This window comes from Triturus cristatus, chromosome 3_2, assembly GCF_964204655.1.
Source record: "Triturus cristatus chromosome 3_2, aTriCri1.1, whole genome shotgun sequence".
NCBI lineage: Eukaryota > Metazoa > Chordata > Amphibia > Caudata > Salamandridae > Triturus > Triturus cristatus.
The window spans coordinates 162106277-162127193 of NC_140584.1; the positions used below are offsets into that span (position 1 = coordinate 162106277).

Here is a 20917-nt window from a genome sequence, read left to right on the forward strand (position 1 = left end):
TCCCCTCCTTGTAGATGCCAGCCCTTACTGTTTTGTAGTAGAATTTGTGGAAGCTCCAAAAACAGGGAATTGGTATTATCTAGACAGGAGCATGTAAGGGCCAAGAGTAGCATATACTTTCCGTCAGGAAATAACAAATGAATTATCTTTCTCAACCATTTCGGATTTTGGGGACTAATCACAATCTGCATTTTGCAGTACATTTAGTAATTCTACAGCAGTGCTAATAACTTATTCTTCACTTTTATAGGTGTGGAGGTCTAGTCTACCGCCTCTTCTACATTTTACTTGTGGAGCCCCCTCCCCCCCGACTGCAGAGATCTCTGTGCACATAAGTATATGTCTTAGCAGTAAATGTGGGAGGAAAGTCACTGGAAAATTGGGAATATTTATGAATAAAGGGAAGGAGTTAGGGAAGATCTAAGGAGGGGCTCAAGGGGATCTAGGTAAGGGTTTAGGGAGGAACATGCATCTACCCACAAAGGAGTAAGCCCATTTTTGTTCACAAACTGCACGCCTATAGTTACTACAGCCAAAAAAGACCCAAAAGAGTAGTAAATGTTCTCTAGCTCAGAGCTGGAGTAAGTCCAGCACCACACATTGCCAACCACAGATACTGCAGCACCCTTCCATAGATAATAAAGCAGGTAGGGATTTAAAGTAAAACCCTATTGGCATTAATGTTCAATTAAATCATGTTATATAAACTAGTTCAAACTATAAAAATATTTAAGTCAATGTTAAGAAATTATCTGTAAATAAAACATATTTATTACTTTCTTTTTAAAAATTCTAATAACTTTTTTAAATTAAAAAATAATGTAACAAATTAATTTTAATTAATTCTATACATCACCTTCAATAATTTTGAATACTATAAACTATATATAGTTTATACTTTAGCTGGAATTTTGTTTCTTTAATTACATTTTAGAAACAGGCAGTAAAGTTGACCCAGGCCAACTTTACTGCCTGGGTCTGGTTTGATTGAGAAGATTTGAATCACATAAAGGCAGCCCCTTCAATGCCCCTAAATATGCGAAGACAGAGGAGTTAGAAACGCAAATTCATCTAATTCAGAGGAATGTGGGAAGAAAGATTAGAATTTAAAACTGGTTGAAATTTTTGTGAGGAGATATTTATGCATGGTCAATATTTTGGCTGTAGATATGTTTGAGTTCTGAGATTTTACCATGTGTGGGCCTCATTTAGAGTTTCCAGGCTGCCAAACCACTGAGTTAGAGGAGGTCCCCTTCCACAGGCTCTGTTGTGCCTGGTCCACCCTGTATGGCGCACTCCAGTAGTTTATCAGGGATTCTTTTTTCTGAAAGGGCAGGAGAACTTTTTGTGGAAAAAAGAACAGCCCGTCATGCAGGTAATTTTGTTTTAAAAGTCAAAGCCCCCAATCCAGAATTTTGTCTTTGCAAATCAAAAAGTAAACTGAACCTCTGACTGAAAACACTGAGATATTTTGCTATTTCCTCAAAGACTGCCATGTCCTGCTTGTCATGCATGGAAGAACTGGGCAAGAAAAAACACTAGATTGGAGGGGTGACTGTCTCAGTCTTCCCCAAGCAGCGCCAGTGGTAGTACCGCTATAGGGTAAACTGCAGTCCCCCACCTTAAATTGTGGTGAGGGAACCAAGATATGGGCCTATAGGATATTTGCTGGTTCATGGTTGTGCTCCATTACCACCCAACCCCTAAAAGAGGCCATATGTTTTCACATGGAACCACATCTTGTGCCAGGCATGTAAACATGAGTGAATTTCTGAAAAAACAAGAAAGTCTAGGTGTATATGTTTGACCTTCAATGCCTAATAGGGACATAGCTATATACTGTAGATTTTACAGGTTAATGGTGGCACTTGTATGGTGTGGCTGCTCAGACGATGACCTACCTTTCGTTTTCCGTCCAGGTGCACCTCCAGCACCTGGACTTCGCTTTTTGCCCTTGGCCCAGAAATAAACCAGCATGACCACTCCAACAGTGACCAGGAGATCACCCACCACAATGCCAGCCACGGTCCAGAACTCCATGTCGATGCAACGCTCGCACACTGGGGAAGCATAGAAGAGGTAGGAAAAGAGAAGATCATCACTTGTACGAGAGTCAGGACTCCATATTGATATTATCACATTCTGCAGATAGAAAGACCAACTTTACTCGGTGCCCGGCCAGTCTCTCATACCCCTGTGCTCTGATGCACCAAGAGGATTTCTTCCACTTCATCCTGTTTTTCAGGTCATTTTTCTGGCAATTGGTCTTGACTATGAATCTGCTCTCCATCATCAATTCTAGGGCTCATATATGTAGTCTGTGATACTTGGCTCGCCCACTGTTGTTCTTTCTCTGTCTCTGATCCTAGGCATCACATACCCTTCAAGCAGAGCCTCCAGCACTTAGTCCCAGCCCTCGCAGATTGTTTTCTGTCAGTGCTTTGGTGGGGCAGTCAAAACTTGATCTTGCAGGCCATTATCTGTCTTTGCTTGTACATCTCTCACGCCCTTGACATTTAGGTAGAGTCTCCAGCACATTGTCATGTACCCATAAACTGTTAAATAATTTGCGTTCTAGATCCCACTCTTACTTTAAAGACACTCTTTCGTCTCTGGTTTTCAATCCCTTATACCCTTAGTCACTAGGTGGAATCTCAGACCCCTAATGTCTCCATCCAAAGATTTTTCTGTCTCTCTTGTTCTAGGTTAATTTTATAGCTAGTCATCTGGAGCTGTATGATAAATATCACACACTTTCCCTGTTTGTGCCATGGTGCACCTTTGAAAAGGTGCGCCGGCTGCAAACAGGGACAGTGGGCCCTTTAGAAAGAATGAGGTGCTCCCAGGGCAGCCACAAACTTGTGCTGCACTCTGGGAGGGGCGTTTTAAGTGAAACACGGAGAAGCTGTTTAAAAGCTGCTCCGTGTTTCACAGTGCAAGCGGCATGCTGACTGCACTTTGAAGAGGAGAGAGAGATCCTTTTGCATGCGGTTGCAGTGAGTGACTGCACCCACCTGCAGGAGATGCTCCCTTACTCCCCTCCAGAGAGCTGCCTTTAGAAGGTGCACTTACAGTGCTCCTCCTTTTTGCGGTGCAATTTCAGTGCGCCTCATAATGGCACGTTTGCCTCTGTGTCCATAATATGGTGCTGACACAGAGGCAAATGGATTCCCTCATTTGCATGGAGGTAACCCCCTTGCAAATGAGGGAACTTTTTCTTATGACAGGGCTGGCACGACACGTTCACCAGCTTTGTCTGTATTACAGAAGGTGAAGCACAAATGTCTGCTGCCCCCCTCGAAATACCATTTTGCCCCGGGGACACACAAAGTAGGCGCACACGCCTGTTGCACCCCTGGGGCACAATGTGTAAGATGGCCCAAGGTATTTTCACTCCTGTTTGGCTTACCCATTTCAATGTTATGAGCTCTTCTTACAACTGGTCTTCATGAGCCGCATCTGGGACTTTGTGTCAACCTGTTGGAAAAACCCACTCCCACTCCGCAGGGTGGTGGTGGACTTCCCGAACACACTGTGGTAGCTTGGCTCGAGTGGTCAGGAAACAGGCACCGTGCTAAGCATACAATATACCCATACAATAACCATGCGTGCATCCGTTCCAAAAACGACTCTACACCGTAAAAATTATGAAAATATCTTTCTTTATCTTTTTCTCTTAGTTGCTGATCAGAAAAATAAATAAGACAATCACAATATACAAACTTTAAATAGTGCAGGTCAAATAAATACTGTCTTATGATTCAATAAATAGGGGTGATCATAAATATAAAAGACATAAATATAAGTGCAGGTAATACAAGCAATTAAATATTCTGAGGCAATAAATACTGTAACCAATAAATATTGTGCATCAATAAATACTGTGGACCGATAAATACAGTGAAGCAATAAATAGGTTAAACACAATAAATACAGTGCCCCCAATAAATAATTAAAAGTATACAGTAACACTCATATAATCAGATCACATTCGAGATTACTATGGGCTAAATTGGCCCAGGCACAGCTTGTGGGGAGGTGGAAGGCTTGAGGGTGTCTATTCCCTGGCTTGGACAAGGCTGAGGCCTAAACTGAGGTAGATCAAGGGGGGAATACCAGAGACCTGGCTCTCTCACTCTACACAACCCCTCTAAAGTAGTCTCAGCTCACCCCTGGCACAGTCCAGCTGGTTCCAGCACCTCTCTAACCCCTAGAGTAGTCTCTTAGGATTCCACAGGGCCTTTGGCGCCCTCTACTCCACTTACTGCCCTTTTTCTGATGTTCCGACGCCGCTGGAGTCGTGTCGACGCCGTGAGGCGGATCCGGTTCGATGTCGGCGGCCTCGGCACAATGTCAGTTCCTGACGACGCCGATAGGCGGCTCCGGTTCGATGTCGGCGGCCTCGGCTCGATCTCGACCTCCGATTCGATGGCGTCGGGCAGTCTTTACTCGATGTCGACTTCGGGCGGCTCCGGTCCGATGGCAACCTCGGCTTCGATGACGTCGGCCGGCCTTGCCTCGATGTCGACTTCCGGCGACTCCGGAGTGCGATCCTCACTCCCGACCTCCAGTGCTCCTTTCCTCAGGTTTCCGGCGACTCCGGAGTGCGACCTCCACTCCCGACCTCCGGCACGATTCTCCTCAGGTTCCGGCGACTCCGGAGTGCGATCTCCACTCCCGACCTCCGGCACGCTTCACCTCGGTCTCCGACGACTCCGGAGGGCGGACTTCACTCCTCCGATGACGCCGCTCACTCGACCTCGGGTGACTTCCTCCTCGACCTCTGGTACTCTCTACGACCTCTGACGGCGCCCTCTCTCGACCTCTGGCGGCTCCGGGTACGACGTCTGCTTTTCCAGTCAGCGCCGCTTCTCCACCTCGGGCTCCAGGTCTCAGGCTACTCGACGTCGGACTCCAGGGAAACCAGTTTTCAGGTCAGAATCTTGCTGTTCTTTGGTTCTAAGGCCTGTTCCTGCTGTCCAGGTCCTTAGGATGGTTTTTCTTGCTTCTTCCCACACAGGGCTCTAGGCTGAGCTCCGTCAGTAGGGACTAGTATCAAGGGTGGGTTTATGGACCCCACTCCAGGCACAAGTTTCCACCCCTGCTGCTTCACTCCTTCCTCTTTCAGGTTCCTGCTGCTCACTCTTCACCAGTCAGGTGCCAACTGCCAGCTCCAACTGCCAACTCTCTGTCTTAGCTTCCCAACATTCTAAACCGCCTCCAACGGTCACAGAGTTCTGGAATGTTCTGGAAGGTGCTAGTAGGTTCCAGTGGATGCTGGTGATGTCACCGGTGGCCACCATTTTGTGCTCCAGGCCCTCAGACAGAAGTTTCAGGGGTAGCTAAAATGGCTCCCTGAATCTGCATCAACATGAAAAATGAAAACAACTGAGGGAAAAAGGGCCAAGTCCTACATAACCCCCTTCCAGCCAAAAGCCAGGGTAGACCGATCAATGCCTTGATGGTCTTCCCTGCTTGGGGCGAGAAAAGGTGGACGCCGGCCCGCAACGGCAGGAGCTCCCGCAAGTTCTCCTCCGCTCTGGAACCCAATGGTTCCCTAACGAACCTCCCTGGACCAACAAATCCACCCCACTGGGGCTCCCTAGCTAGTTGTGGCCAGGACCGGCCCCTGGGCCATCCAGATGTCTCTGGCCCGGGTGATCTCGCGGAGTGGGGGGCAGTAGCCCCAGGCCTGTAGTGCCCGTTGACCACTCCGGTCCTCCTCCTTGCAGTCCTAAACTGCCTCTGGTCCTTCCTCCTGGGGTTCACACCCTTAGGCTGACCAGCCTTCAGGGGCGAGGCTCTCCTCCCCCTAACTCTCCTTCTGGGGTTCCTCACCCTACCCTGCAAGGCACCCTCAGACCAACACTTCCTCCTCAGTCAAGGGCCTTGACCCCTCAACTGATCCTTCAACCTAGGGTCTAAACCCTTAGGCTGAGTCGGTGCCCGAGGCAAGACCTTCCTCCCTCTGCACCCCCTTCCAGATGTCAGCACCCTCCTAACGGGAAAAGTACCCCTGGAAGTCAATTTCGGGGGGACCCGATTAACAGAGGCCCCACCCGCCAGGTCAGGCAACCCCTGAGCCTGGCATCCCAGCCCAGGACCTAAACCCTGAAACTGGGCCAACCCCAGAACCTCAGGCGCGCCTGTTACAGTCGCCCTGGGTCCTCCTGACACTAGGGGCTCCCCTGCACTGGAGGGCACATCGGGACAGCCTAGGCTCCCAACCTGGGGCTCCCTTGCGGAACTCTCCAGGCCCTGAGACTTCGGTTGGGGCACCTCGGGACACCTCCCCGTCTCACGCCTTCCTACAGATAGGTCGTGAGGCCCTACAACCCTCTCTCCCTGGGACCTAGCTGGGCTATCTGCCACTTCTCCCACCTCGCTGGGTTGGGAGATCCCTGCACCACCCCCTTCAGGTTCCCACCCCAATGCCTCCTCAGACACCCTGGGGATGTCATCCTGGGGTAAATAAACTTCTAGCTCCTGTGGAGCTTCCGGTATGCTGCCACCATTAGGAACAGTTTGTGCCCCGATTCTTAGGATCTGAAGCTCTATCTCTTTCAGCCTTATCTCATGAGCCATCCTCTGTTTCTCCGTCTCATGAGCCATCCTCTGTTCCTCCTTCTCCTTCTCCAGCCTTGCTAAGTCCCATGTGAGCTGTCTTTTCTCCCTCCGATCTGCTAACTCCACTTCAGATAAGCCACCGCTAGAGACAGTGCTGCCCTTCCTAGAAAGTGTCCTGGGCCCTGCTGACAGGTTCCCCACCTCAGGTTGGTACATCTCAGCCCCCTCGGGGTCAGGCTCTCTATCCCTGTCCTCCTCCTCAGCCTTGCTTTCTCGGCGTGCCTCCCCCCAAGCCCTTAAGCTGGTTTGGAGTGCACCCTTCTTTGCTCCTGGGGGACAGTACACCCCCTCCCGCTGGCAAAACTCCCTGAGTTGGGCCACAGTGTACGTTTCTAGATTTTCTAGTACAAACTCCATCTCGCCCACTCAGGTTAGAGGACAGGTTTTGTGCAGTAAGAATGCAGGGGGGTACCTTTAATAATACCTCCTCCCACCACCAGAGTAAATTTGGAAAAAACAAAAACCCACAATTAGGAAGGCCGCTTTGAGAAAACTCCCGGTGTAGGCCTATGGACTACCCACAGTTATTGTTGAGTATACGTAGGCACAGCTCTATCCCACCGCTGCCACCAATTATGTTGGAAAAACCCACTCCCACTCCGCAGGGTGGTGGTGGACTTCCCGAACACACTGTGGTAGCTTGGCTCGAGTGGTCAGGAAACAGGCACCGTGCTAAGCATACAATATACCCATACAATAACCATGCGTGCATCCGTTCCAAAAACGACTCTACACCGTAAAAATTATGAAAATATCTTTCTTTATCTTTTTCTCTTAGTTGCTGATCAGAAAAATAAATAAGACAATCACAATATACAAACTTTAAATAGTGCAGGTCAAATAAATACTGTCTTATGATTCAATAAATAGGGGTGATCATAAATATAAAAGACATAAATATAAGTGCAGGTAATACAAGCAATTAAATATTCTGAGGCAATAAATACTGTAACCAATAAATATTGTGCATCAATAAATACTGTGGACCAATAAATACAGTGAAGCAATAAATAGGTTAAACACAATAAATACAGTGCCCCCAATAAATAATTAAAAGTATACAGTAACACTCATATAATCAGATCACATTCGAGATTACTATGGGCTAAATTGGCCCAGGCACAGCTTGTGGGGAGGTGGAAGGCTTGAGGGTGTCTATTCCCTGGCTTGGACAAGGCTGAGGCCTAAACTGAGGTAGATCAAGGGGGGAATACCAGAGACCTGGCTCTCTCACTCTACACAACCCCTCTAAAGTAGTCTCAGCTCACCCCTGGCACAGTCCAGCTGGTTCCAGCACCTCTCTAACCCCTAGAGTAGTCTCTTAGGATTCCACAGGGCCTTTGGCGCCCTCTACTCCACTTACTGCCCTTTTTCTGATGTTCCGACGCCGCTGGAGTCGTGTCGACGCCGTGAGGCGGATCCGGTTCGATGTCGGCGGCCTCGGCACAATGTCAGTTCCTGACGACGCCGATAGGCGGCTCCGGTTCGATGTCGGCGGCCTCGGCTCGATCTCGACCTCCGATTCGATGGCGTCGGGCAGTCTTTACTCGATGTCGACTTCGGGCGGCTCCGGTCCGATGGCAACCTCGGCTTCGATGACGTCGGCCGGCCTTGCCTCGATGTCGACTTCCGGCGACTCCGGAGTGCGATCCTCACTCCCGACCTCCGGTGCTCCTTTCCTCAGGTTTCCGGCGACTCCGGAGTGCGACCTCCACTCCCGACCTCCGGCACGATTCTCCTCAGGTTCCGGCGACTCCGGAGTGCGATCTCCACTCCCGACCTCCGGCACGCTTCACCTCGGTCTCCGACGACTCCGGAGGGCGGACTTCACTCCTCCGATGACGCCGCTCACTCGACCTCGGGTGACTTCCTCCTCGACCTCTGGTACTCTCTACGACCTCTGACGGCGCCCTCTCTCGACCTCTGGCGGCTCCGGGTACGACGTCTGCTTTTCCAGTCAGCGCCGCTTCTCCACCTCGGGCTCCAGGTCTCAGGCTACTCGACGTCGGACTCCAGGGAAACCAGTTTTCAGGTCAGAATCTTGCTGTTCTTTGGTTCTAAGGCCTGTTCCTGCTGTCCAGGTCCTTAGGATGGTTTTTCTTGCTTCTTCCCACACAGGGCTCTAGGCTGGGCTCCGTCAGTAGGGACTAGTATCAAGGGTGGGTTTATGGACCCCACTCCAGGCACAAGTTTCCACCCCTGCTGCTTCACTCCTTCCTCCTTCAGGTTTCTGCTGCTCACTCTTCACCAGTCAGGTGCCAACTGCCAGCTCCAACTGCCAACTCTCTGTCTTAGCTTCCCAACATTCTAAACCGCCTCCAACGGTCACAGAGTTCTGGAATGTTCTGGAAGGTGCTAGTAGGTTCCAGTGGATGCTGGTGATGTCACAGGTGGCCACCATTTTGTGCTCCAGGCCCTCAGACAGAAGTTTCAGGGGTAGCTAAAATGGCTCCCTGAATCTGCATCAACATGAAAAATGAAAACAACTGAGGGAAAAAGGGCCAAGTCCTACACAACCCTTTAAACACTTTCCGGTACTAGGTCTGTCTTAAACTTGCACCTGGGGAGCACTTAGGCTGTCCCTGACCTTAGGAACCATGATTATTGTTTATTAGGTTGATTGTTTGGTGTTCAGCGCTACTCTTATATGTCCCCTTCCTTCAGGTTCTAGGTCCTCCTAACACATGTCCATCAGAAATAGTGACCTTCACTTGGTCTTGCCTCTGTGCACCTTCCTCTATCTCTGGTTGTACGTCCTCTTTATGAGTGATACTCATGTAGCGTCTCCTACTCTTGAACTCACCCTAATGACCAATTTCTGTCACTGAGTCTGGGTTGCCCTCACCCTTCAGCCATCATAGTATGTCTTGCATGTTCAAACCCATGCCTTTTAGACTCTACCTAGTCCCCCTTGCTCTCTGCCTTAAGGGAGAGTCTCTGGTGATTGGTCTTGGCCTAGTAGACCCTATTCAGACCCCTCATCACTGTCTGCCTCCATCTCTTGGGCCCGGTATCCTGAGCCTTCGGTAGAGCATTGTTCCCTTGTCCTCATACAAACATCCGTCTCTCTCATTTATCCTGCTTACTCTTTGTCATCAGCTCCTGCCAACTGTGCCTACCCTTGCCCATCCCAAACTCTCGCTTGTCTCTGGTTCTAGCTGTACCTTACCCTTATTATTCAAGTGGAGTCTCATATGCTATCAGTTCCCACCCACAGATTCTTCCTTGTCTCTTGTATCTGAATCTATTTAGAATGGTTCCACGTGCCTCCATCTTTTACATTCAGTTAGAGTGTCTTACAGTAAACAGTGAATGATCTATCCTTCCTCGTCCCTGGTCTTAAGTGATTGTAACAGTAAGCTGCAGGTGGAGTCTTGAATGCTATCTCTTGTCCCTGTGGAGTCTTATTTCATCAGTTCTAGATCCCTTTCACTACCAATCTTTTGTTAGAGTTTCCTAGACTAGGATTCCAGTCAGGGGTTAAAGATTGGGTTACAGTTATAGGTTACTGTCAGGGATAGGAGTCAGGGTAGGGGAAATTAGGAGTAAGATATAAATCACTGTGTATGGTTGGAGGTTGGGATTAGCATGAGAACTCTGGATTGGGGTTAGTATTTACAGTCATGGTTACACTGGGAATTTGTGGTTAGGGACAGGGTTAGGAGTCAAAGTAGGGGTTGGGTTTGAATTTAGGTTTACTGGCTGTAGTTAGGTTAGGGAATTTTGTTTAAATGTTTGAGCTAGGTTTAGGGCTAGAGGTTAGGAATTTGAATAGCAGTTGGCTTTAGGGTTTGGGTTAAGAATTAGGGTTAGTGGTTGGGTTACGGACAGGAGTAGGAGTCGTGGCATGATTTAGAGTAAGGGATTATGGTTTACATTTTAGGGTCATAGTAGGGTAGGGCTAAATCTGGGCCCGCTGAAGTTGTGAAGTCATTGGCAATGTAAAAGTGATTATGGGATGGTTAGGTCTATTGCTAGTAAGGGTTAGGTTTTGGAACAGTTATGGCAAGGCTAAGGCATCAGTGATATTATTTTGATGGTACAAATGATGTAGGTTAAGTATTGATAAAGCAGTGGATGACAATTTGAATGTGACAATGTAAATGTTAACGATGTAGAGGATGGGTTAAAACATACGCCTCTCTTTGGGCTCTGAATTCCTCTTACCTTTACCTTCAGTTACAATCTTTTTCCCTATCTCTTTCCCCTTATGAACCACCTTTTATTTTTGGTTCTAGAAGCTTCTCACCATTAGCTTTCAGGAAGCATCTCCTGTGTTTTCTCTTTCCTACAAGACCTTTGTTGTCTCGGCTTCCTTGGAACTCTTGCCAGAAGAACTGCACTCCTCCACAACTATCTTTTATACAGGCCAATCTACAGCCAATGCCTTTTTCAACCATTGAGTCTGAAAGAGCGTACAGGAACGAAATGCACATCATAGTATTACGTAAACCAAAACAATGGCATGGAGTGATTTCTAAGTGCTATAAGACTATACAATACAATACAATTAGCCTTCAGAAAGTATCTGCTATGATTTCTTTCACTCCCATTGACCATTTCACATCACTAGTTCTATGTAATTCCTAATATTAGCCTTCAGGAAGCAACTTCTCCCTCCCTCATTCCATCTCCTCCCTCCATCATTCCATCTCTGCCTTCCCTCATTCCATCTCCCCCATCCCTCATTCCATCTCTTCTCACCCTCAGTCCATCTCCTTCCTACCTCTTGTTCCCATAGACCAGTGATCTTCAAACTGGGGGGGAGGGGGGGGGGCGTCCCTCTAGGGCGGTTTCAAGTGATCCTAGGGGTTTTGCCAGGCTCTGGCCAAATGAAGTATTATGCTGAAAAGTGCTTTGTTTTAAGCAGAAAAAGATGAGCTGCAGTAAACCATTCTGTCATGGGCCATCACTAAAAAAGGTTGTCCTTTATATCCTGGCTGGGAGAAGGTGTCAAAAGGGAAGGGACTCTAAATATTCTTCAAATCTCCCCACCCCCATTTCTGATAATCACACTGTGGATACTTTTACATGTTAGTAAGGCCTCCCTGACCAGAATAGTATGTTCGGGAATCATGTATTAGATTGTATTTTTACAACGGTAGCAGACCTTAAATACAATGTTTTAATAAGTCTAGATATATTTAAATATTGCAAATTTAATAGAATAATTGTGAAAATTAATGTTCGCCATCAGGAAGCATCTCCTGTGCTAAATCTTGCTCCCAGGACCTTGCCTTGTTCTAGGTTATTCTTAATGTTAGTTGTCAGGTAAATCCGCCCATGCGTTGTTTTACCTCACACAACCTTCCTTGACCTCATTTCCAGGAACCTCTTACACTTAGCCTTCAAGCTGCATCTTCTTCGCTATCTCTTGCTGCCATAGACCCCGTGCTGTCTCTGGTTCTACACGATTTTTACCATTATCTTCCAAGTAGCTTCTCATATTCTATCCTTTGCTGCCGTAGACCCTTCCTTGTCTTTAGGTCTAGGTGTCTCTTGCCATCAGGCTTCGGGGTAGCATATCCGAGGCCAGGGTCTCCAACCCTTTCAATAATGAGAGCTACTTATGTTCAATGAAAATCTATATGAGCTACTAATATTGTGAGAGTTGTAATAGTGACCACTTCAGCCAGGATTACATTAGCGGCCACCAAATGCAAGATTACCAGCAGTGCTCACATCAATACATCAGGTGCGGTTGCCAGCAGTAATGTAAATAAATGCTTTGTCAATGTGGCATGCCTCTACAAGGGAAATACATAACTGCAATAGCTACAATGCTCCTGGCACCAAGTTCATAAAACTAATGAGGTCCGCCCAACACCAGATGATTTTGCATTCACTTCCTGTCATTCAAATACCATCTTTAAATATATTTTGTGAATTCGACCATTTTTCTCCAAACATCAGCTAATGAGTTCTGAAAATGCACACGTTTTTGTCTCGAATAAACCCTTTTCAATTTTGGAATACATATATTTATTCAACCAAGCAAAGGCTTCTAATTCAGTATGTTGGGTTGCAGAAAAGAGAGCAACTTACAGGTAACTGAAGAGCTACTAATAGCTCAGGAGCTACTCCCTGCAAAACCCTGTTCTAGACAATGTCTTTTAGGTGTGTTTGTACTGTCACCGGCAGCGCTGGCTGGGGGAATGGGTGGTACAAGCTGCAGAGGCCTACCGACCACAGCCCTGGCAGGGGCGTAACACAGGCCCCCGCATCCCCCGCGGTGCGGGGGGCCCTGAGCTGCAGGTGGCCCCCTCAGCACAGTACTCAAGCCCAATAGCTCGGATTAAATCCGGAGCGGGGCCCCTCTGTATGCGTGGCAGGGGGGGCCCCTCAACTTTCGTTACGCCACTGAGCCCTGGCGCTTATTTTTTTCTTTTTCTCTTTACAAATTAACCACTGTATCAACCCTCCTTATAATTGGTTCTAGATGCTGCTTACCCTTGGCTTTCAGGTAGAGTAGATATTTTTTTGTCTGCACCTCACAGAGGTACTCTCCATTGTTCTCTTCTTCATACTTTTCAATTTCGTGTTCCCCCGTGTCCGTGTTGGTCATTATCAGGGATTTTCCATCTTTCAACAGTTTGCCTGTATTCGGCTCAGGGCAGGTAATAAACACGGAGGACCCTGAGATGCGCACAGTGAATTCTGGATCACCTGTGGTGTGAAAAGGAAATATAATATGGGGAAAGAAACGACAGAGGGATGGAAGAGCGAAGGCAGCACCGGAAGTGAGGGTAGTGAGGCACCGGAAGTGAGAAGATAGAAAGGCCAATCAAAGTGTAGGACGACAAGAAAATAAAGCACAAAAGATCAGAAATGCAGATGATAAAAAAAATACTTTTGGTGAGAAAAAAAAACAGTCTTTCATAAACAGGAGAGGGCTGGCCATGAGGGAAATCAGCAATTTCAGGCCAACGCTCATGGAGAGTAACTTACTCTTTCCTACGATATCTCTCGACAAATGTCTACAACACCGAATAAAAATACATTCTATTTACTTTAGTAGTGCAGCGAAGCCCCACGAATTGTAGATTTTGTGCTATACAAATGCCGGTAGCATAACATACATATCCTTCTGAGGCACAGGAACAATCAGTTTCAAAGGGAATACAGGCGGGCATTTGGGGTGATTCCAGGGCTTTAAGTGGGATGAAAAACCTGGGGGCCTCTCAAAGGGGCGTGGTCGATGCAGTTAAAGGCGTGGCGTAAAACACGTAAGCTAAACTTCTGTGCTTAGCATAGGGTGCCACCTGATTGGCATTTTGCTGCTTCTGTGATTGAATCCAGATATATAACACAATAAGTAATATTATGAACTACAACCAGTGCTTTAAATGGGCCTTTACTGAGTACCAGCCTTTTTTATTTTGAGAGGGAGAGTACCTGCACTTCTGAAGAGTGACGTAATACGTTTCATTGGAGAGTAGCGGCACTTTTCAGAAACAAGCAGGTACTCTGGTACAGAGGACCTGCACATCTATTTTTCCATTTCAAGCACTGCCTACAACAAGCTATGGCTATTGACTTTGTCAATGGCTGTTAGTTGCATAAGATACATAAGCAACAACTATGGCTTTGTTGCATGTACTATTGATATAACAAGTCTCTTTGAAGTTGCCTCAAAGGCAGTGAAGGGTGGCACTGCTGCAGAGTTAAGATTTTTTTTTCACCCCGAGGGTAAGGGCCAAAATGGAGAGCCCGATAGAGACCAGTTTCGGCACCTGCTTTTTGGAACACCGGCAGGACACGGCTCTCTTAAAGCCCTGGATGATTCTATTCTCGTATTTGTGGCAGAATGGCATCCAAACATGCCCCTTTCCTTGCCACGGCACCTCTCTGATCTAAATAGCAGATGGGCTGAGGTGGGGTCTGTTTACCTTGAACTAAAGACCAACGTGAGGTCTCTCTACTGTTCAGGTCTCATGGGAAACCCAAATGGCTAAATGTTCAAAGGAAATTTCCACAATGATGTTCCTTAGCTGCCAAGTGGCCCCATGCACCAGGGCGCCTTTTAGATAATAATGCACTCTACAAATGCTCAAAGTAATAATGATAACGCCTGAATTCATCTACAGCATCTTCTGCAATTTTAGTCAACAACTCTTTACAGGTTGAGAGTTTTGAGCATATCATTGTAATGTTAGAAGTGCAACTACATATCCCAGAATGCAGCGTGCTGGTGGCTAAGAAACCAGGATTGTCCCTGCTCCCTCCAGTTCCCAAAATTCTTCCTTTCCTCATTCCTGGTTACTTGTTCCCACCTCTCATGTCTGCTGTAGAATGTGTAAATTCCTGCCTGGTACAGAAATATAGTACCGCAGTGGTATTACAGGGTGCTATGCTTCAGCCAGGAAGGAAAGTGCCACCCTGAAACATGACAGGGTAACAAAAACAAACATATTTGGCTCTAAAATGCCCCTTACACAGCCGGGACTGACCGCCATCGCACCTGCTGCAATAAAAGTTACGCTTCTGTATCAAAGACTTCAGAAAATCTGATTTAGAGTCTTCGTCTGCCTTCCTACATAAGGAAGAGAGAAGGTAATTGCATCAACTGAAGAGAAATTCGCCCCCCCCCCTCCTCTTTCTCAGGCAGTTTGTAGGTATTTATTAGTGGGGCTCGTTGTATGGCATTAGAACGTGTGGCACACCTCCTACACCATTGGACTCCTCTTAGTTCAGTAATACTCTGGCTGCTTTCTGTACACCTCTGAAAAGTATAAGGGTATGATCGCCATTTTCAGCGTGCTAATAATATTACACATTTCATCAAAGCGTAAAATATTGCTATTTGGGAAAATAAAGGCTTGTGTCTTACCTGCTGTTGCAACCGAGAACCAGACTGCAATAAAGTAGAAAAAATTGAATCAAATAAAGACAGTTGTCCATTAGTTTCTAATACTGATATTCCATGCTGTGTTGGTTGCGAAGGGCAGATGAAGACTGTGTGTGTTATTACAGAATATGCTACTGCCCTCCCTGCCAGGTCCTCTTAGGAGTGCCCCGGTAATCATCAGACCATGTTTTAACAGGAACATATCCTTAAACAACCGTTCGGGAGATACATCAGAGCCACTTTTGTTCTCAAATGCAAAAGCATCTATTTAAATACCAAACAATGATGTACAGGTGTGATGCATACAAATTCCTAAAAACATGCATTGCAACAGGCCCTTGTCACAACCAGATGTGATAAAAAAAAATTGCTCCAATGGTTTTTGGAGTAAAGAGTTTTGATTATCGCCACTTCGAGGTCCTTCCTGTTAACATGTTTCGGCATCACTGCCTAACACAGCCTTCTTCAGCTGTGGAGGTGGAATTGTAAGAGGTCCCTGGTCGAATCAAGTAGACACAATGCTTCCTACCAATCTGGCTGTTCGCCAAGATCCATTCATCCTTGGTGATAAAATCACTGTTCATTGGATGGAACTCAATAGTGAAATGTGCTAGATGTGTGACAAGACATGGGACAATGGGGTGTATTTATGTAAGAAGATCAGACATCACCTACAATGCGCACCAGCTGAACCTTGTTCAAAAACAACATGAGATGCACTGATGGTAAAACCAAAACAAATTAGAAAATTGAAGAGTTTGCAGTCTCGTATCACATTTCAATTGGTAAAAAACCTAACGTAATGTCAGGGGGTCCTTTGTGTTGTTAAAATCCCTCAAATAACCTTAAACATGAAACGTGATGACAGAACCCCATGTGTGTATGAGGAGTCGTTGGATAATCGCAGAGGCTCTCCTGTGATGTTTTCATTCTCATCCGGAGGGCAATATCATGATTGAGGCTCTCCATTTCCCGTTTTTACTGATTTTTACAGATAAATACAAACAGAAAACCATATATTTTCCTGTCTGTATTTATTTTAAAATGTGGATAAAAACGGAAATCGGTTTGTTTTTTTAGTGATTCTAAATGCTGTCAATCATGACTGCCAGGCCAATATGCTGTGCTGATTGAAAGGTAATGTGAGTTGAACAAAATAAAGAGATTTTAGTAAAAAACCTTAAACAGCAGTGGATTACAACCTTGATAATAACATTTTCATGTTTGCTTATGAGTGTATATTTTATCATCGGAGTGTGTTTATATCACTGAAACCAGGCAGGCGTTCAGGCATTTTGTGCATATTTATTGGTTCAATAAATGTAGAAATATGTTCATTTTCACTTTATTTTTTCACAAAACCCAAAATAAATATCAATAAATACAGATAAAATTAAAAAAATAAAATATATGGATAAATACAGACGGAAATGTCTAGAAAATAAATACCATAAAACCAGGAGCCCTATCATGATATATCAAGTTCTCCTGTGAAATGAGAGGGCTTATGCTCCATGCTCTTGTGCAATGAGATGTGAGAGGGCATATCATGATGTTTTTAGTTGCGGTCTGGTCTCAGAGGACCCTATCATGAGTTTCCATGTACTTCTCTGAAATGGTAAACATACTGAAATATTCCAAATTCTTGTGGGATATAAGGTCATATCCTGATAATCCCAGTTTCTATGTCCTAAATGGGCCGTACTACGATAGCACCACTATCTTCAGACCTTCCAGCTCACGTCACAGGCACACAGTATCACACGGCACAGGGTGCAGAAGCACACACATGCAGTGAGCTGGAAGCCCTTGCACAGAAGGGCAGAAAAGGGGGCCCAAAGCCCAACTCGCTGTGTAAATGCCCCTCATCAAGGGCCACGCCGCCGCCTCCTGTACGTTCCCATGGTAAAAAATTGGTTGGCGGGTCTGTATGTTCTGCTGCACCATGAAACCTCAGAATGACGTACTGGGATCCTCAGTCACATATATGATATCTGAGAGCTCTGTTGTCTTGTGAGTCAAGAGGGGGAAGTTAAGACGGGGAGGGAAGGGAAAGAGAGGGGGTGGGGTGGGAGGGGAGGGGAGGGGAAGAAGGGAAGGGAAGAGTAGGGGAGGGAAGGGAAAGGAAAGAGAGGGGAGGGGAGGGAAGGGTAAGGGGAATTGGACAGGGAGGGAAGGGAAGGGTAAGAGAAGGGAAGGGTAAGGGACAGGGAAGGGGAAGGAGAAGGAGACGGCGAAGGGGAATTGAAGTGAAGATAAAGTGAAGTGAAGGGAAGTGAAGAGAAGGGAAGGGACGGGAAGAGAAGCCAATGCAAGGTGTAGGTGACGCTAACATCTGGAGTTGGTATCACTCTCTTTACGTATCGTGGGTGCCAGTGAGGATTTCAGGTCTGGATATGGAGTGTAAGTCTGGGCCTGGAAGTATAGTATGAGTGTCTGTGTGGGTCCAAGTGGTCTTGAGATAGGATGTGAGGGAGAGCCTCTGAGACCAGGGGGTGGCTTGTGAGTATGAGTGAGGGTCTGAGAGGACTGGAGGTTGAGTGTGAATGAATGATGCAGGGGTCTTGAGCAAGAGACTGAGTGAAGGTGATAAGGTCTTGCAAGATTGTGGTGCTTGGAGTCTGAGTGTGAATGAGATTGCAGGTGCCTGCACCATCCGGCTAGCATAGAAACGTTTATGGCAATAAAAACTAAAATAACCACACAAATAATAAAATACAGTTCAAGCAATAATAGGAAAAGCAGTGCAATAAAAACGAATAATAATAATACACCTGTACTATAGTAATAACCATATTTACGCATATAATAATAAACTAAAAATCGCCTGCATGACGCATAAGGCCATCCATCACAACACAACGAGTTATCTAGCCCAGAAACTGGAGCTTTTGTGTGGAAACAGATCATCCAGGAGCGCCAGTAACCTTCTTCTGAAGCCTCAAAGGTTTGCCAAGAAGAAAACATATAACCACACCTTCTCTGGTATTGCTCCAAGGATCTGGAATGCACTACCACCAGAAATCAGACTCATCCCCTCAACTGTCTATTTAAAAAAAGAAGTCAAATCTCTTCTCATGTCGAAATTTACTTAAATATTGATGCGGACTCTTAGAATAACCAGCTGGAACATAAGACTTTATTCCGAAACACTATGTTACCCTTGTATATTGTCTCCTTTGGTAACTACTTCTATTGTAAAGCGCTCTGATACCCGCAAGGGTCATGTTCGTGCTATATAAAACCTTCAAATAAATAAATAAATAAACATAATAAGTAAAAACAATATTTCTGAATTGGTTCTGAATCACCAGATAACAGGTAATTACGTTGGTGGCTTTCAATGTGTCGAACTAGGAGGATTAAAGACTGGTTCAAACCAGCATAGATTTCAGCGGCAGCATTAACCGGACTCGAGCTATTTCTATATCGAACATCCTCTTTCTCCGTTTTACGTTTAGGTAAAGATTTTTTTTAAAGTCTGATCCATCTCCTTGTTTCTTTGTTTCACAGCGATTCCTTAATTCAGAGTACCAAACGCCAGGCTCCTCCAGCACCAGCTACTGGGGAAACTCTACTTCTAGTTCTGTTTACTTTCAAATATTTTTAAGAAGACCCAGTCTGCTCCTGGTGCTATAAAATTGTTAAGCAAGTAAACAGCTAAATAAAAAGGCAATGACACCCCTATAGGACCATAAGAAGATAAAATGAAGGAGAAGAAACAAATGTTCAGATAGCCCCTAGGTATCCACATAATCGCTGTTTATACTGTGCCAAAGAAGAAACAAAAGACATTGAAAAAGAGTTATATTTGTAATCTACTTTTTACAATTTTTTGCAATAATGGGATATTCAATGATGATCAACCTCAGCCCTATATAACTTCAGCGGAAACGCGATTGGACGTACCTCCATCTGTCAGTCTCTGTATAGACTTTATGTATATCTTTCAAGTGTGAAAGGGGTGATATGGATTTACAATAAGGCAGTGAAGTGGCTGGATGGAAAAGAATACACTTATTTGGACTGGTCCCATCTTAAAATGGACCCTTGTATCTTCAATGCAGTGACCATATGAACAAAAGGGGCAGATAAAGGTGCAAACTTGGGAGCTTTCCATACAATATACGATGCCCAAAGAAGCTAAGAGTTATAACACACATATTTTTCCTTAATTATATGTTTAAAATTAATTGAAGTGTTTTGCCAGATTTCTCTAATTATCATATTTCTGGGAGAATTCTCCTTCGTGCTCGTTCATCACTTACACGGGATATTGAGTACGTTTTAGCCAGCCTGGAGGGCCGCTGGAAGGGGAGCCTTCTTAGTGATAAATGGGCGCATTAATTAGCCCTGGGCTACTTATCTGTGGGAAAATTAAGAAAGAGTGGGCTAGGATCTAATTCTAAAATTGTGACATCAATTTACCTCATGATCCACTTTTATAAATTTCCCAACTTTGCAGTGAATCTGTCACAGCCCCTTTGTAGCATTTCAGTCTGTCGGGTTCTGCGTCAAGAATCCCTTAAATGTCCCCATGCAACGATCTCAACATTGGTACGACACAGTACACATGAAATAATATCTCTATTTATGAGACTGTATAGCGACAGACAGCATTGAGGCAGCTTCAGTGCATTTCTAAGACATACCAAATAAATAGATAGCGTGTACTCACCAGCAGACACAACAACTCCGACGAGAGTGCTAAGGAGCGTGATCTTCATGGTTGAGAGCTTCAACGGTGCTCGTGTCTCCCTTTAATTTTTCGTGTTTCTCCCTTCGTCCTATCTATTCTTTTGATCTTACTGATTTTTTGGAGGGGAGAAATGGCTTTTTGTTTATTTAAGTGTGCTGAAAGACCCCATACCCTTGCTGCCCCTAATTTACTGAGCCATAGCTTTTTACCACGGCCACCCCAACAACGATAAAAGCAATATCCTTAAATATGTATATTTATCAATACGTATAAAAGCATTTTCTGAGTTGCCGTGGCAGGGGTTCTCGGAGCCTGTGAGCACTGTTGTGTGCCACCCACAGGCTCCAGCAGCTCCAGGAAGTGGTTAGGTGACGCACAGACCTGTTCGAGAAGTAAGGTGCTGGGACTCAAGCACTGAGAAGAAAGAGTAGGTGGGAGGGTGAAGGGGCGGTTTAATCAAATTTCCACAATTAGGCACTAAGCATGGGACCAGCAGCACTTGTATGTACACCATAAGGCTATATTTTCGCGTGGTAGTAAAGTGCAAGAAGAAAACAAAAGGAAAAGAGGGATTTTGTTAATCAGCACAGAAGGAATTGCATGCACCTAAGTCACTGGCTAACCCTAGTTGGCACTTTAACATCAATGTACCATCAATGCCAATGCATCCATCACCATTTCAGACCATCAATGTGAACACGCCATCACCATGCACCACCAACACAAACACATCCTTTATCATG

General features: G+C 45.7%; 1 protein-coding gene across 1 annotated transcript in view; it reads right to left on the reverse strand.

Annotated features, from left to right (window-relative positions):
- The window catches only part of CD3E (CD3 epsilon subunit of T-cell receptor complex), a 64589-nt gene extending 44021 nt beyond the window's left edge, over window positions 1–20568 (reverse strand). Inside the window, exons 1-4 of the mRNA XM_085647412.1 lie at window positions 20154–20568; window positions 15458–15481; window positions 13078–13293; window positions 1902–2060 (exon numbers count right to left, since the gene is read on the reverse strand). Coding sequence (XP_085503538.1) covers window positions 1902–2060; window positions 13078–13293; window positions 15458–15481; window positions 20154–20202 — 448 coding nt within the window. The 5' untranslated portion in view covers window positions 20203–20568. The remainder of the gene's footprint in view (window positions 1–1901; window positions 2061–13077; window positions 13294–15457; window positions 15482–20153) is intronic.
- Between the last annotated feature and the right edge of the window lie 349 nt (window positions 20569–20917).